Consider the following 17,571-nt stretch of genomic DNA (forward strand, 5'->3'; position numbering starts at 1 on the left):
CCACGCCTCCTGCCGGACACACGACCCGCCCACCGCCCCGCCCCTTCGCCTCCTCGCAAGGGTCCTCCTGCGCAGGCGCAAAAGTGCCGCCATCCTCTGTCAGGCGCTGGGGCGGGGCTGGGCGGGGCGAGGGCGACGGAGGCTCCCCATTGGCTGGCTGCGCGCGGGGGACGACGGGAGGCCGCCTTTAAATGCGGAGGGCGTTGGCGGGAGTCAGCAGTTATGGAGATGCTGAGACTTGGCGCATAGAAGGAGAGCTTACACCAGGAGTTGGTAAGTGCCGCCCTGGAGGGGGCAGGGGAGGGACAGGGTCCGGTGCCTCGGCCTTTGTGTGTAGGAGGGGGGTCTACAGCGCGGCAGAGGCTTTCAGGGTGATAATGCTGTGCCTTGACCTGTGTGTGTGTGGTGTTGCGGTGTCCTGTGGCACCTGGACCATTGGGAGAGTCCTCCGGAGGGGCCGCTCTGCTTGGACCAGCCACTGACCCCACTCCAGGCCATGGAGGTCCCGACTCCGCTTGAGAGTGGCTGGCTGGATGGCCAGAGGGACCCACATCTCCATCCAGGTCACCGGCAATGGTGGCTGTGACCCCTGCTGCCCACCGCAGCCTCTGCAGGGGGCTTGGTGAGTGAGGGCCCCTGGGTTGGGAAAGAGTGGGCAGCCCCTTCTTCCCTTTCCAGCTCCCCTTGGTGGGAGCCGCCTCTTGGGTTGACCAGGCTTCTCTGTAGGCCGGTGCCGGGCATCCTTCCGGGCAGCAGCCCAACGCATGGCTACCACCGCAGGTAGGACTGAGCCAGAAGGGCTGGATGGAGAGTCACCTCCTTTTCTCCTCCTCCTCTCCACAGTTTCCTCCCGTCAGGCAGTTCCTGTGGGGGCCCACAAACCAGGTAAGTCTGCCCGTCTTCATCTGCCGCCCAACACACACCGGGGGCTGTCATGAGGCCTCTGTGAAATGCTCACACCTTTCTCTTCTCTTCCCTCCCAGTGGCCAATGCTTCTGCTGCCACCCCTGGGGCAGGTGACTACTGACCTCCAGTCCATGGTGGGAGCCTACGAGGAGAAGCTCCAGGGCCTGGCCGAGGAGAACGAGGCCCTCTGGCTCCAGGTGTCTGGGCACCGGCCAGCTCCCCCCCATCACCAGCTGTCCATCTGTCCATCTCCTCCGCCTGGGCCTTTGCCTGTCCCAAAGCTCCTCCGGCCCAGCCATCCTCCTCTCAGGAATGGAAAGCAAAGAGGCCCCCCTCTCCCTCCCCTAGGTCCCTGAGGAGAGGAAGCAGTCTGGGGAGCTGAGGAGGGGCCTTCCTGAGACCCCATCCCAGTGAGAGGAAGAAGGAGATGCCCAGACCCGCTGCCTGCACCCCAGTCTGGCCTGGAGCCTGGCAGCCAGCAACCCATTGGCCTTCTGCTCCTGGATGGCGTTGTGCAGGTGCCAGCACTTTTTCTCCGACTTGTGAAGCTTCTGCTCCAGTTCAGCCACCTTTATTTATTACCTCTTCATTTTTCAATAGATCCTAATCGAGTTTCCAAAAATATTTCTTAGCTGGTTCCCTTAGATTTAGTGATATCGGTTTATGGTCGGATATTTCCCTATTTAGAACTGAGATCGTATCCACTTCTTTAATCAATGAGTTGGAGACCAAGAAAAAATCAATCCTTGACTCCATTTTTAACTGATTGTATATACAGCATAAGTTTTATTATTAATTATTATTATAATAGTTATTATTAATACATTATTATGTTATTATTATTTTATTCTTATGAAAATATTTTATGTTTATATTTATTTTATTTATATTTGTTGCTTGCTATATTTTATTTAACATTAATATGTATTAATATGTATGTTTTAAATTGTTTTTGTAGAGTTTACGCCTTTGGGTTTATTTTAAAGTATTGTACAGTGCTGTGTAAATTATTAATTTATAATAATAATAATAATAATTATTACTTTAATTGTAATTAATAATTTATTATTGTTGTTAATAATTTATTATAGAATATATTATTGTCATTATATTGTATATATTATATAATATAAAAAATAAAAATAATTTATAACAATAATAATCATATATCCCACCTTTCTCCCAATATAGGGACTTATGCATTTATGTATTATTTTATTAATTACACTTATTTGCTAGGAAATATTAATTGGGCGCTAGATGTCCCTATTTACCCAAGTTCCAAATGTAAAGCCCAATTATCCTGCCTCCTCCTTTTATTCATCAAATAAGACTATGGATAGACTTATCCCATCACAACGTAATCGTTATTAGAGCAATTACTGTAATTAATTTTGATGCAATGAGTCGTGTTCTGGTTAGGAAACCATGATCAGTATTGCAGGATAGGTTTTGGAAAGCGCAGGGGAGGGTTGGGCAAGACTGAAGTTTGTTGCTTGAACCCCCTGTTTACAATTTCCTCTCTCCACCTTTATATTGAGGACAGAATTATAGGTAGAATGCCTAAAGGTAGATAAGGATGAACTGGAGGAAAGATACAGGTCAAAGACATTCAGGGCCTGTTTATCTGTAAAGAGCGGGGAGGATAATAATAATAATAATAATAACAACCCAGAGAGCAAGTGAAAACAGTCCCAATAAGAAAACGGATGATGGTACCCACGAGGGCCTTGAAAACGTATAGGTTTTTGCAACCCATGAATGAGAAGGGAGTGCATCTGTTTAATTCTATGTATCCAATCAATGTATGGTTTGCAAGTTCTTTGTCTAAATTCCTATGTTAGGGGCTTTAGACTTTGGAGAAATATTCCTCTGAATGAACCACTGAACTTTCATTCACTTCTGGTCTTTCTGGATTGTCTTTCCTGAGATATCTATCTGCAATAATGTCTCTGAGGATGCTGCTTCACACATCCAGAAAGATGCTACTATATTCCATTTCTCTTAAGCCAAGATTTCCCTTCAATTAACACAGAAGAAATAAACCATAATCCACATTGCAGTGCTTTATGTGACATTAATGCATAGATGACTGACAGGCTTTTCCCATTGATACTTGTTCAAAGTGAATTGTAATCTTGAATAGCATATTGAAGTTCTGCAAGAAGACCATCCTTCTTTTCAATGCACTTATTCTGAGTAAGAAAAACTGTTCAAAGGGAAGGATGGGAGCCTTGCAGCCCCATAAATGTTGCTGAACTACAGATCCCAGCAGCCAAAGCTGGAGAAGGCTGGGAGTTGCAGTATACCATCATCTTTAAGGGCACAGGATTCCCACCATCCCGCGTCCCAGAGAGATCCGCAATGACTTTTGAATTAGGCCCATTGTGAAACCAGGTTTTTAAACATTTTTAATTCTGGCTCTCACAAGAGACAACCGTGTCTTCCAAAAATCAAGAGAGAAAAGCCCAATACATTTACATCTAGGAAAGTGCAAAAGAGAATCACCATCGGAGAAGGAATGTGTTTGCTCTATAGCATTTCCGAGCGCCGGGTCTGGCGTTCTCGAACCTAGGCGTTGTAGGAGGAAGAGGAGACGGTGCCGCCGTGCCCCGTCCAGTTGGTATGGATGAATTCGCCCGGTTTCGACAAGAGTTCGTAGGTGTGGGCCCCAAAATAATCCCGTTGAGCCTGGGAGAAATGGGGGACACATTAACAACGAAGCAGCCTGGTTTACTGTCTCCAGCCCACTTAATCCTCACAACGACCCTCACAAGTAGGCTTACGGTGTGACTTGCTCACACCAAGACTCATGGTTTAGCATAAAACCCTGCTCAATGGTTTTCTTCTCCACACCCCCTTCTCAATCTCATTGCTCTTCTCTGAAGTCATTCCAGCTTGTCTATATCCTCCAAATGAGGCACCTAGATCGGAACACAGTACTCCAGAGGAGACTTGAGCAGTGCAAAATATAGTGTATTGCAGCAACTTAATCCTATTTTAACATACTGTTTTTGCATGTATTTAACTGTATGTATTTTGTTCCTATCTTCCAATGTGTTAGCTACCCTTCCCAGTTGTGTTTCATCCGCAGTCCTCTGCATTAAGTTAACTAGGACGAAATGAGACAGACCCTTGCCTGCATGGAGCTTACAATTAAATGATGCTGCAAGAGAGACACTTAAGGTACAGATGGGGACCGACAGCAGGCATATGTTCTTCACTTGGAAAGAGAAACAATATAGAATAAATTCACCAGAAAAACCCAAGAGGTTTTGTGAAAAGATAAGAAGAGAAGAGGAGGAGGAAGAGAGAAGAAGAAGAAATGAACAGGAGGGAAAGAACAAAGCAGGAAGGGAGAGGAGGGAGGGCTGTGTGCTGAGTATTTTAAAACTTGGATTAAGCAGTTAAGACAAAGGTGGAAAAGGGAAAAGGTGGGTGCCCAGGAAGGGAAGAGAGAGGTGGCACAGCATACCAGCAAAATGAGAATCAGGGACGCAACAGAATGAGTTACAAATCCATCTTCTTCTCTAACCCCCCATCAAACTTGCTTACCTGGATCAGGTTGGCTGGCAAAGTGCCATGCCTGTACCCATCATAGAAAGAAAGCGCTGTGGTGAAGCATGGCATGGGGATGCCCGCCTGGACCCCACTGCTGATGGCACGTCGCCACGAGTCCTTTTGGAGAAGCACAGAGAGGCAACGGTTACTTTTGCTAAAGCTGTGCCCTATTAGACATATTGAACATTTGAAGGCTTGTTCCAAAATGCACGGATGGATGACTCTTTTCTTTCCCCACTTTTCTTATGAGTTTTCTTTTGGTGGAAAATGTATGCATCTATGCTTTTTAAGAGGCCGGTTGGAGATATTGAGGCAGGCTTATCTGCTCTCCCCTTTTCTTTCTGTGTCACTATTCATGCACACGCAGTAAGAGAACCTATAGTAGGGCCACCTCAATGTCTGAAGTAAGACAACTAAAGTAGAACCCTGCCCTTTCCAAACTCAAGCACTGCAGATCACATTGCTTTCTGCAGACAAGATGCTGAAAGGCCTTAAGGTCTGTGTTACTCCATCCCTCCTTCACTAACTTCCCAATGTTGATATCATGCTATATAAAAATACTTCCAGTTAGAAAAAGGACGAGGAGGACTAGAGGGAGAGGTGACCGACCGTGGATCAAAGATATTCTCACACACACAGTCCAAAATGAAAACCTTTTAATGGATGTAATTTTACTGTGTCATTGTATACAATGGCACTTGAGCATCCATGGCTTTTGGCATCCGCAGTGGGTTCTGGAATCAAATCCCAGCAGATACTGAGGGCTCACTGGTTGTAAAAAGGAGCTTCTTTGTCACAGGCTTTGTTAACTGAGCTGTGCCACAGAAGCTGCTTTTTACAAGCATTGGATTGTATTGGATTCCAATTGCTGCTGCTCCTTCTGTTGGTTACATACCTGACAATTCTCCACTGCTGTCTTAAAGAATCCATCCAACAAGAGGTTCTGCAGGTCAGGATTTCTGTCAAAAGCTTCTTTGATTTTCCCCAGGAACACGCTATACAAGAGACCCACAAACAACCATTACGAGAAAATTCAAATAAAGGGGAGTTTATGGCCCTGTACCCCAAAAGACCCATGGATCAGGGCTCAGAAGCCTTTGAACTTCAAAAGGTTTGGGGCCAGTGCTCCATAACCTCTTATTATTGGCCATGCCAACAAGGGCTTCTGTCGCCTGAAGTTCAAAACATCTGGAAGAGCAAGGGTTTATACTCATTATACATAAATTCACTACCTCAAGGCTTATGCACCCCAAAAATGGATAGGGAAGGTGAGGGATGAACGCTTTTTTCTTCACAACTATGGTTATGCCCATCTGTAAACACATGCAACTCCAAGCAGTGCAAAAATCATATGAATAACTGACCAAGATGTATTTAAATCAAGTGATAGCCCTGATACCAACAGGAAAATGTGCAGATGTGAGAGAACCCTGAATTTCCCCAGCCACACACTTCTTCCTTCCTCACCTTCGGATAATGCAGCCTCCCCGCCACATCAGAGCTATGGCACCGTAGTTCAGGGTCCAGCCGAACTCTTTGGCCGCTTGCCTAAGCAACATGAAACCTTGCGTGTAGGAGATGATTTTGGAAGCATAGAGGGCCTAGAAAAGAAGCCAGAAATCAGGGTTTATATGGATTTCTAGCCCAAAATTGTGTGGTCAAGCATTTGCTGGAACACACACAACCAGAACAGGATCACATGGCTCCTAGAAGAGTAACCCACAGGTCAGAAGGAGCATGAGAACATGCTGTTTCTGCACCTGACCCTTTTCAGAATATGATAGCCCACTCAAACTCCGAACATGCACAGAAATCGCTTAACTCACTTTGCGGATGTCCTCCAGAAACGTGGCTTTGTTCCCACTGAACGGAGTCACTTTGGGCCCACTCAACAGCTTGCTTGCTTGTATGCGTTCCTCTTTGAGGGAAGACAGGCATCGGGCAAAGACAGCCTCTCCTGTTTAATAAAGAAGGATCCAACAGCATGGACTCTTAAGTCTAAGCAATGGCAAAGAGATCCCACTCTGCCATGCGAAAAAAGATGACTGGGCAACTAGAATAGAGTTTCTGATATAATGCAGATTACCTTAAGAAAAATGGATTAGGGATCACATAAATATAATAGTTCAAGCAATTACTCAGATTAGACTTGTACAAAAATAATAGTGTCAAACTGCAAGAGAACTGACTCGCTTTTGAGGGTGTGGGTACATGCATTTTGTGGCTCTTGCAATGCAATCCCTTCCATGAATACTTAGAAGTAAATACAATACCACTATGTTCAAGGGCATAACAGTCACAGATACATGTATACATGATTTCAGCCATAAAGAGCAACCCTGTACATGCCTACTCAGAACTAAGTGCCACTTGGTTTAATGGAGTTTACTCCCAGGTAAATATGGATGAAAATCACATCCTTTGACAGCTTTTAGAAAGGCAACTGCAACTTCAGAAGTAGGCTATTTAGTGCGCAGCACTTCAGCAAAGTCTATACAAGGATTTTACAGAAAAAGAGCATTACCCTCAACCTGGTAATCTTCCAAAAATTCTTCCTAATAATAATAATAATAATAATAGTTGTTGTTATTGTTGTCACCTGCCCCCACCAAAAAGACCCCCTGCTTATTTAAAGTCCATGGTGGACCTTCATGGCATACATGCAGAGATGTTTTGCAATGCACTGAACACCTGATTATAATGTAGCTGCAATGCAATATAGCTTTACCAAAGGATACTATGGGACTTATGTTTTAAATAAGCATGCACATTATGTTATGAGTCATAATGAGTAATGGTACAAACCAAGCAAAACCCACTAAAAGGTTGATTATCTGGAGAAATAAAATGAATGAACACAGAAAAAGAAAGGCTCTCAGGTTCCCACGAATGACTCATAACCAATGTACCTTCACTGCTGAAGTACATAGTGCTCCCTTTACACATATATATACACACACATACACACTCCTAGAGTCAAGAGTAACCCCTCCTTTGTCACTTCTTACTCAATCCATTTCCTTCTTCATTGTGATGGAAGGTAAGAATGACTCTGCTCTTTCAGGACAGGAAACTGCAAGTCATGATGATCATACAAGGAAGAACACAAAGCTGGATTACATAATGATACTTTCGTGGGTGTGAATATTGCATTGAAAAGGATCATCCCACCAAGCCTGAACCCACGAAAGCATTTTGATATTTCAAAAGGAAAAAAAATTGATCCAATGATACAAAAAGGGCAGCTGGGTTTAAATGAAAAGCTGCCACAAATTGGGTAGCAAAGTAGATGTTTTGTAGGCAAAGAAGCACAGATTCAGCCCCTGGAGTTTATATATAAAAGGGCCTGCGTTGTAAGGCTACAAAAATTGCTTTTGGAGAATATGGAGACCCACTGCCAGTCAGAATAGAATGGATATAACTGGCTGTGCAAATTAAACATTTTCATAGCAGATATAAAGCGCTATCTGTCAGGGTCTCATATCAGACCTTTAAAGTGAACAAGGACTGATCTCTTCACTTTGCTCTACCATTAAGCAAAGTTAGGCAGCTGATTCTGCAAGCAGATACTGGAAGGTGGCAGCAAAGTGAAGGAGGGGAAAGCAAGAGACCATGCTTTACGTTCACTGGACTAGCCTACTATCTTCTGATGCAGTGAAGGATGCTGTTCCATCGCCATCAAATCTTGAAGAAAGAATACAATAGGTTTTTGTACATGGAACGGCGGCAGGCACCTTCTTGTTTTCTTGTCTCATGCTGCAAACTGCACTCTCTCTGTACCTCTAGGTTTGCTCTCCCACTAATTCTCCAGTCCCCCTGCTTCTCGAGGCAAATATATAGTTTGGTGACTTACCAATGAGAGTGACGGGGACTCCATACTCCAGTGCTGAGATGGCAGTCCACTTCCCGGTGCCCTTCTGGCCAGCGCTGTCCCTGATTTTGGGGAGCAGGTGCTTTCCGTCAGCATCGCGGTACTTCAAGATGTTGGCGGTGATTTCAATCAGGAAGGAGTCCAGTTCTGTCTTATTCCAGTCCTCAAATACCTAGAGGTGAGAAGGAGGGACGAAGTTTTTATTCAAAACATCTTAATAGCAACTGATTTGTAAAATCTAATCTAGCATATTCACAGTGCCTAGGAATGCCATCCCTAAAATGGTACCTACTGCCAACATTCTTTGACCACTTCTCAGTGAATACTTATTTCTTTTAGATGCCTAGTTAACATGGAGGCATTATTTTAACTGAATCAGACTTCCCTGATTGACATTCTATTGGGGCTCACTGCCCACATCTAGCGTCGTGGGAGAGGACTGTTGTCTAGATGTCTTTCCATCAAGAGGTTGCCAGTCTGTTATTTCATTAGGAAAAGTGTCCAAACCTTTCTGTCCTTGTTGCACAATTCAGGATCCTGGTTTGCATCTAGACTTACCTTGGCCATCTCATCGTGGTCCATACCCAACACGTCTTTCATGAGATGGTAAGCCTCACAGATCAGCTGCATGTCTCCATACTCGATTCCATTATGCACCATCTTCACAAAGTGTCCGGCCCCCTCATCTCCTACCTATTTGATACACCAAAAGACAAATAAGAGTGCAACTCCACCACCACCCTTTAGTAAGGCAAGAATACCTCTGGCTACATGCAGACTGTCATATAATAGCACAACCTACCCAGTCGCAACAGGGTTCTCCAGTCCCTACTTTGGCAGCAATGCTCTGAAATATTGTCTTGATGTGAGGCCTACAAGAGAAAGAATGGAGTATTGAGAAACAAGAGAGAGAATCAGAATCAGATGAAAAAATGGCATCATGCCGTTTCTTCATAGCTCTGGGTAAGGACTTAAGGCCAGCAGAAAAGACACTCACCATGCTTCTTTGGCTCCACCAGGCATGAGTGAAGGACCATACCTGGCCCCTTCTTCACCACCGCTAACTCCACTTCCAACAAACAAGATGCATTTCTCTTTGAGGTCCTTGCAGCGTCGCTGGTGGGGAAAAGAGAGAGAGCTGTTATCCTAAAGAGAGTGGGTACTGGGCTAAGTCCATGCGCTCTTCTCGGTTTAAGGCTGAGTAACCTTATAGTAAAACAAAAGAGCTGGAAAATCATTAAAAAGTTGCTCAATCCAAAATCTGACCTGGACCTATTACTGCACACCAAACAACGACTATTATTGTTACTATTATTTAATTCATTTCTATTTCACCTTGCCTCCCCAAGAATGGGACTCGAGGTGCTTACAGATTAACAACTACAGTACACAAAACATCAAGTTTTTTTAAAAAGAAGCAGGATACGAAGGAAAGGGCACACATACCGTGCTGTCCCTGTACTCAGAGTTTCCTCCATCAATAATGATATCTCCAGCACTCAACAGAGGCACCTATAAATGAGAGAGACACAATCACCCAAGAGCCAACCTGCTGAATCAAACCAAAGGTCCCCCCCTGTACTCTTCCGGATGTTGTTGGACTACAGCTCCCATATTCCCTGCCCATGCCAGCTGAGGCTGATGGGGACTGAAGCCCAACTACATCTGGTGCACATTCATGATTTAGCATCCAGCTTCTCTGTGACCAGAAAGGTATCTCAGAGAAGCCCATGAGCTGAACATGGAAGCAACAGCCATTTCTCCCACTGTTGCTCCCCAGAAACAGCTATTAAATGCCCCCTCCCTCCCTAGTTTCCTAGTAGAGACAAATCATAGTTTGCTTTGACATCTGCAAGTGACATCCACCACAAACTACAGATCAATTTCAGAAACAAAAAAATATGAATGTGATGCATTTTGATACCAGCCCAAGATGTTTCCATTCCCCTCCAGTCTTTTATGGGCTGGGTGTTGTTGTGCTTTAAGCTGTGCAACAACTAGAGAGGCTGTGGTCTGATGACATTTTAATACACAAAGAAGCAGCCCTGCTCACCAATTTGTTGATGAAGTCGTCCACAGCGCTTCCTGCCTTCACCAGAAGGATGATCCGCCGGGGTTTCTTCAGCTTTGAGACCATTTCTTCCAAGGAATGAGCCCCGATCACTTTGGTTCCTTTGGCCTCATTTGTCAGGAAATCATCTACCTTGGATACAGTCCTGTTAAATGCACAGACCTGGGAGGAAAAAGGAGGCAGCATGAGCATGTGGATTTCTTTACTATAACAGACAAACAGATAATTCCAATTATGTTAGAGAAATACAACTATGAAAACAAATTTCTAATCATCTGATTTTTTCTGGATTCCCCAGAAAGATTCTAGTAGCTGCTATTGAAAATTAGATAGATCCAGCTTTCTGGTGTCTTCTCAATTTGTGGGATTACTATTCTCATTGGCTATGCCGGCTAGGGATGGTGGGAACTGTGATCCAAAACATCTGGAGAAAATAAGAAGGCATGATGTGCTTTATGATGCTCTCTTCACTATCAGTTGGGATTTCGAAACCACATCCTCCAGGCCTCTCCTTGAGAACCTTTCATCGATGTTACCACGATCAGCTCTCTGTCACTACAATGCCTTTACCCTTCCACCAAATTCCTTAGCCTTACAAACTGCCTCATGCTGATAATGCCTGGACCATGTTGCTTCCTTCATATCCCCTTGCGCAGTCCCAGTGCAAAGCCAGCTCTTTGCAACTGAAACACAAGGCTCCACTACCAGCCTCTTTTACTCACCACAAATCCATGGTCGTTCATGTTCAGGATCAAGTTCTGGCCCATGACGGCCAGTCCGATCAAGGCGATGTCTGCTCTGAAAAGGAGGAGCACAGAAAAGAGGTTTGCAAGTGGGTTCATCTGCAAGCAGTCCCACCCATTGTTCTGTGGGGCATGGAATTGATGACCCACATTATCATAAAGTGGCTCAAGCGAGCGAGTCCAGCTATAAAGGGAGGCTAGAAATGATCCCACCAAGTCATTAACCAATCTGGTTAACCAAGTGGCCAATTTCCATCCACCTAATGCTACATAGAGTGCATAACAAGATGCTAAGCCCAATCTTTTCCTTGGCTATACTAGCTTGTGTCACATTAAGTCAGAGAGAGAGAGAGCAGAGGTGCAAGCTTCTCTTCTGGTGTAACCAGTCCTCTTTCCTCAGTCATGGAAGACAAGGTTGGCCTTAGCTGAAAAATACTGAACACTTGGGGATGGGGCCTCCCTTAAGAACCATGGAGAAAGTGTGCGGTGAGGCAGAAAGTTCATTAAGCGAGAGCCTAGGGCAAATGTTTTCAAGTCAGTCCATCTTTATTGGTTTAATTTATATACCACCTTTTGAGGACTGAGAAGAACTAGGAAGATTTGGTAAAGTAAGAACTAGAGGGGAGGACTAAGAAAGTAATTTGTTATTCTAATAACAGAAACAAAAGTGATCCGAACGATAGCCTGACTCTAAGGTGTGTGACACTTAACAGCAAACCACGATTAGAAGACATTCTGCAACAGTTAACAAGAACTTTTGGGGGAACAAAAAGCACTCAGACCTTTTGCAGAGAGAGAAGGTGGAGCTCTGGTTGCAAAAGGTCTTGCTTTCTTAACTCCTGTAGAAATGTAGGTGATATCTTGCTACAGAAGATAATCGGGAAGTAAACAGGATTACCTAATCCAGTTTGGTTCTCTGTCTTTAACCCTGTCAAACCAGCAAGATTGCCAAGGAAAAGAAGATGCCAGTGAAAAAGTGGGGACGGCGATCAACGTGTTGCCAATCCCTTATCCAAAACGGATCCTCTGAGCATGCCTTAAGCTAGCCAGACCCATACTGTGTCCATTTTAGAGGCTGAGCAATTAATACACCAAAGAAGACATTAGGAATCAGGAACCTTTCATTTCCTTCAGCAAGGGAGACTTCCTCTAACACAACGATTATACAATAAGGCAGAGAGAGAAAAGAAATGGAGAACCAGATGATGTTCCTAGGGCCAAACAGCAAAGGCTCCAAATAGACTCTGTGGATTAAATCCTGGGCTCATCCCTACTTTCATAACATATCTGGGAGATTGTCCGTCTCCTGCTCGCTTGCACCACTTCAGATGATGTCTCACAGGACCAAATGCTCATTCATATTGACATATACATCTCTATACACCAGAAGCTAGCAAGAGAAGAGAGCAATCTAGTCTTCATCCTAACACAATAGTTTTCTATGTGCAATCTTTCCATCTTGGTGGATGGTGGCACACGCTGCCATTGAAAACTGTGGGACTTGAGGTCCTGGGTTGTTGTTTTTTCATCTGAACCCGAAACCAAACCTCTGCAGATACTAAGGGAACAAAATCTCAAGCTTTTGTCTATTCTTGATGTTAGTCCTAGGAACAGTCATATAGTAACACGTCTATTGGCAGAGCACTCATGTGGCAGAAACTTCATGTGATGTCTGACTTTAATCATGGTGAATGTCCCAAAACTATCATTTCTGCTAACAGCAGACTCGGGTGGCAAATTGGTAACAGACACGATGCCAAAATGGGGGCAGTTATGCTAAGGACAACTTCGACGTTTGCAGGAATACAAAGCCAAAATCTACACCAAAATCTCAAAAGGGAGAAACTCCCACAACTCAGCCCAATGAGGACCGAGGAGAGTCAGCCTGGAAACGTTTGCATCTGATGAAATGGAGCAACAGTCCACAAAAAACAATGCCATGATAAAAGTGTGAAGTCTTGAAGGTGCCACAGAGTGCTTTGTGGCTTTGGCCACAAGAGCGATAACTGGATTTTACCTTTGGATAACAGCATTTACACTGTACCAGATAATATTTAAAGACATTCACACCCATTATGGGTGGCACAGGGGACTGAGCATTGGGCTGTGGCTTTGGAGACCAGAGTTCAAATCCTTGCTTTGCCATGGAGACAGGGCAGGCCACACTCTCTCAAACTCAGCGGTGGTCAAAGGCAAGCCCTCTCTGAATCATCTTGCCAAGAAAAGCCCTGTAATAAGATTGCCATAAATTGAAACAGCTCAGAGGCATACAAATACATATTATGTTGTTGTATTTGTTACAACAATCCTGCAGGGGCAGTTATTCTCCCCAACATGGTAGAAGTCAGGACCGAGTTATCCATAGCTTCCTTGTTGTCATTGCTCCAGGCCACTCACAGGTTAGGAACCCATTGCTGGAGGAGAATGATGCAATGTGCTTCTTTTTCTTCCTTCCTCTGTTAGGAACAACACTTGGAGTATAAAAATGCAAAGGAATCAATCTGTATCTCAGTCTCTTGCAGGCTTGAAATGGAGTTGGTGCACGCATGCAAGATCTTTGCTCTACTCTCTATTGTACTTTCTGTTGATTCACTTATTTCATTTCTATGCTGCCGCTCCCAGAATATGGGTCGCATGCGTGCAAAAATGCCCCCCTTTTTGGAATGGCTCCAGGGCCCAATCCACCTTAATCCTACTTTTGGGTGGGGTACTAGTTCACAGCAAAGGCCAACAAAAGCCTGGCCTTCAAACATGTACAGACTCCTTATCCCTCTGCACAGTCCACTTGCTTAATTCTTCTTCTTCTTTTCTTACCCCACCCAATCCCTTTAAATTCATCGGGGAGCTGCACCCAAGTTAAACACAACCTGTTCCTCCCGAATCACTAACATTAGGTGGCCCTAGATGAAGGCCTGCCTTGGTTTGCAAAGCCAGGCCTCAAATCCCAAAAGGCTTTTTGTCCCTTCAAGGGCTCAAGTTCAGGCAGAAGGATAAAGAAAGGTGCCTCTGGGCCAGTGCAGAGTGCTCTCTCTCCCACCAGACAATCAACACTCAGAAAAAAGGATTGGGTCCAGGTTTTCCTTTTTGAGTAAGACCCAGCCCCTGTTTGCCACAAAGCTTGCAAAAATGTGGGCTACTATACTGTCCCATGCATTTTTGTTGCTAACTGCCCTCAAGTCGATGTCGACCCATGGCTGCCCTGCGGAGGAGACATCTCCAAGATCCTCTGTCCTCCAAAGCTCTGCTCAACTCCTGCAACTTCATGATCTCTTTAATCTTTAGGTCTTCCACCACAACTCTATGGTCACTTTCCGGCAGAGTTGCGCTGGAGGACCTAGATTCCAAGAGAGATCATATTATTCAAAGCTACAAAAGTCAAAACTATGAAAGTGGAGGGCTGGCCATAGATTAAGTGGAGCTTACTCCCAAGCAAGGATCGTAGCCGGTCCAAAGTGCTCCCTTCCACCTGTCCAACCAGAGTCAAACCAAATTCTGCATCAGGCACAATGCAAAGATGCCAAAACATGTCAGCCTGACTACTACTACTACTTAGAGAGATCTTGTAGCACCTTTCAGAGCTTTCCTAGACTTAAGTCTACTTCCTCAGATGCATTACTCAGATGCACTACTTCCATCAATGCATCTGAGGAAGTAGACTGAAATCATGCTGGCCAATTTCTTTCTTGCAGTGAGTCTCAAAGGTGCTACAAGAGCTCTCTATGCACTGATTCTACAGACTAACATGGCTATATTTTTGAATTCTACTACTGTTGCTACTAGTTGTTGTCGTTGTTGTGTGTCTGCAAGTCATTTCTGATTTATGGCAGCCCTGTCATGGAGTTTTGTTGGCAAGATTTGTTCAGAGGAGGTTTGTTCAATACAAGGATGTAGTATTTTTTCTTTTCATTTAGCTTTACTACTGTCATATATTACAGCTATTATCTTCTGACAGCTTTTGGAAAACTCAATGGAAGTAGGTCTGTGAATGTCAATAAATGTTATATGTATATTTAAAAGAAAGCTGAATGAAAGCAAAATTGCTATCCTATCTACCTACAGTCCAAGCTGTTGTGTGCCAGGCAGAAAACAAAAGCAACGTTCAACCAGTAATACTACAAGTGGTAACGGCAAGACACAGAAAAGTACAGACATTTATGGCACTATGCATACTACAACTGCAATCCAGCTTCAAATCTATCTACTAAAAGGCTGTCTCTGGCATCAAATGGCAAAATCGAGATTTGCTTTTTCCAATAAAACATATTTTCAAGTGGTGGACGGTTGAATCCGTAGACAAGGAATCCATGGATATGGAGGGCCAAGTGTATTCTAAATATAAAGAGGCTCCAGATACTGTCTGATCTTGGATGCTAAGCAGGGTCAGCCCTGGTTAGTCCTTGGAGGGGAGACCCCTAGGGAATCCCAGGTGCTGGAGGCTCCATTCCAGAAGAAGGAGCTGCCCAAACCCACCTCTGAGCATCCCTTGGACTAAGAAACCCTACCAAGTGCATGGAGTTGCCAAAAGGAGGAGGCTGGAAGGCACACGAACCTGAGCAGAAAAAACCCTTTGCAAAACTCAAACAGGAAAAAGAAGCCAGTGGCATTTTGCAAATGTCAGTTCCCAAAGGCCCTCCATTCTGAGCCTGGATTTCTATCTCCACAAGGTGACCAGAGCAGTCCTCCTTTCCCAGGACAGGTCCTCCATCCCAGCCTCCTCTCCAGGAGCACTTCCCCAAAGGCCCTCCATTTTGAGAAGCAGGGACTGAGCTTCTCTGGGGCTTCCTCCCCCTCCTTTGGGCAGGCCCTCCCTTGTCTTTCCCTGGAATGTCCTACACATCATGTCCTCCTTTGCCCCTAAACCATCTGGTCACCCTGAGCAGAGATCATCCCAATCCCAATCTCCCAGCCCTTCTCCCTCCTTCCCCGGCCGAGATGCCACTCACTGGGCCATGGCGGCGGCGGCTGGGCTTGCTTGGCTGGGCTTGGCGAGGAGGAGCAGGGAAAGGGAAGCCGAGCTACCCAGCCTGCCTCCCTCCGCCTTGGTCCGGCCCAAGAGGAGGGCCAGGGCCCGGCCCCGCTCGCCTGATCCCTCCCAGGGACGCCCCTTTAAAGGAGAAGCAGCAGCAGCAGCAGCAGGGCAAGTGCCAAGGACAAGGGGCAAATAGAGAGATGGCAAGGGACTGCAGAATACCTGCCCATAGGGAAACAATGGGCAGGCATTCCCCAAGGGTTTGGGCAAGGACTGTATTCCCCCATGATCCCCTATGGGCAAGTATGGTTTCCCTATGGGCCAGTACTGTATTCCCCAATAATTCCCTATGGGCAAGTATTCCCCAATGATCCTCTATAGACAAGTATGGTTACTCTATGGGCAAGTATTCCCCCATGATTCCCCATAGGCAAGTATTCTCCAATGATTCTCTATGGCCAAGTATTCCCCTATTGCTCACATTCGTAAGTTACATGATGCACACACATTTCTGTTGCTGGACTCCAGTTCCCATCAGCCCCACCTCTCCTGGCTGATGCTAAAGGTGATGGTGGTAGTAATGCACCAAAAGCTACTATGGGTACAATGGCTGGAGTAAGGGGGCATTTTGAGCACTCAAGGTTCAAGTCCTGAATTGTATGCAATACTGTACTCCAGTCATGCACACACACTTTAGCCTACCTTACAGGGTTGTTATGGGGATTGTGGGGGGGGGAGGGAGGAAAGCCTTGGGGTTTTTGGAGGGGAGGTAAGACAGAACGTTTATGTAACCGATCTGGAAAGCCACAGGTTCTCCACCTCGGCCATAAACCTTTGGTGACTAGCAGCGTCCACCAGATACATGATGGTTTCTTTTCACCCTTGGTTTCATGTGATACTGGATGAACTGGAAGAAAAAGGAAACCGCTTCCAAAATCCCCAAATCTCTTATCAAGGCAATAGTTTTAGTAAGGCAACCCAAAGGCCACAAAAGAGCATGTGAGGTTTTGAGAGTGCTCTTGGTCAACTGAGATGCTTTTAAAACATTAAGGGAAGAGGGAAAAGTTGGGTTGGTGTTGAACCTGGAGTCTACATTTAGTTGCAGCCTTCAAAGGGAATTTGGGAAGTCAGAAGCTAGTCTCTCTATTAAACCACTGTATAGTTTCAGATTATGGATTTATGCAGAACGCATATGCTGTTTTACCTTTGAAATCATGGAGACCAAAATCCTTGGTCAGAAATTGGAGGAGCTGAGAGCTACCAGAACCTGGGCCTTGGGTTTGGTGCGGACTTGGTCCAAGGTGGGTCCCTGCATTTGTTCCTGCTGCTGAGTCTGTTGAACATTAAAACACACGGATGTAATATGCAAGCCACCGTGGCCACCATTTACACATGGGACATGTTATATGTGCCAACATTGGCATGTTTAGTTTGCAGCTTATGGCCCCTT

The 17,571-nt window shown here is 45.1% G+C and overlaps 1 protein-coding gene and 1 long non-coding RNA gene across 3 annotated transcripts; one reads left to right on the forward strand and one right to left on the reverse strand.

Moving 5' to 3' along the window:
* Positions 1-291: 291 nt before the first annotated feature.
* Positions 292-1,755, forward strand: LOC121936804. Of its 2 annotated transcripts, none has more exons than XR_006105031.1 (3): positions 292-622; positions 844-885; positions 984-1,755. It is a non-coding gene; the product is annotated as an uncharacterized LOC121936804 (long non-coding RNA). The 2 variants fall into 2 exon arrangements; XR_006105032.1 differs by having other exon boundaries at positions 1,255-1,755.
* A 1,544-nt stretch (positions 1,756-3,299) lies between these two features.
* On the reverse strand, positions 3,300-16,223 carry PGD (phosphogluconate dehydrogenase). Its single transcript, XM_042479419.1, has 13 exons — positions 16,096-16,223; positions 11,132-11,207; positions 10,392-10,571; positions 9,785-9,850; positions 9,336-9,454; positions 9,141-9,210; positions 8,897-9,031; positions 8,321-8,510; positions 6,294-6,424; positions 5,935-6,068; positions 5,363-5,462; positions 4,462-4,584; positions 3,300-3,597 (listed from the first exon to the last, which is right to left on the reverse strand). Exons 1-13 carry the CDS (start codon positions 16,101-16,103, stop codon positions 3,478-3,480), a joined length of 1,452 nt encoding a protein of 483 aa, XP_042335353.1. The 5' UTR covers positions 16,104-16,223; the 3' UTR covers positions 3,300-3,477.
* Between the last annotated feature and the right edge of the window lie 1,348 nt (positions 16,224-17,571).

This window comes from Sceloporus undulatus, chromosome 7, assembly GCF_019175285.1.
Source record: "Sceloporus undulatus isolate JIND9_A2432 ecotype Alabama chromosome 7, SceUnd_v1.1, whole genome shotgun sequence".
NCBI classification, from domain to species: domain Eukaryota; kingdom Metazoa; phylum Chordata; class Lepidosauria; order Squamata; family Phrynosomatidae; genus Sceloporus; species Sceloporus undulatus.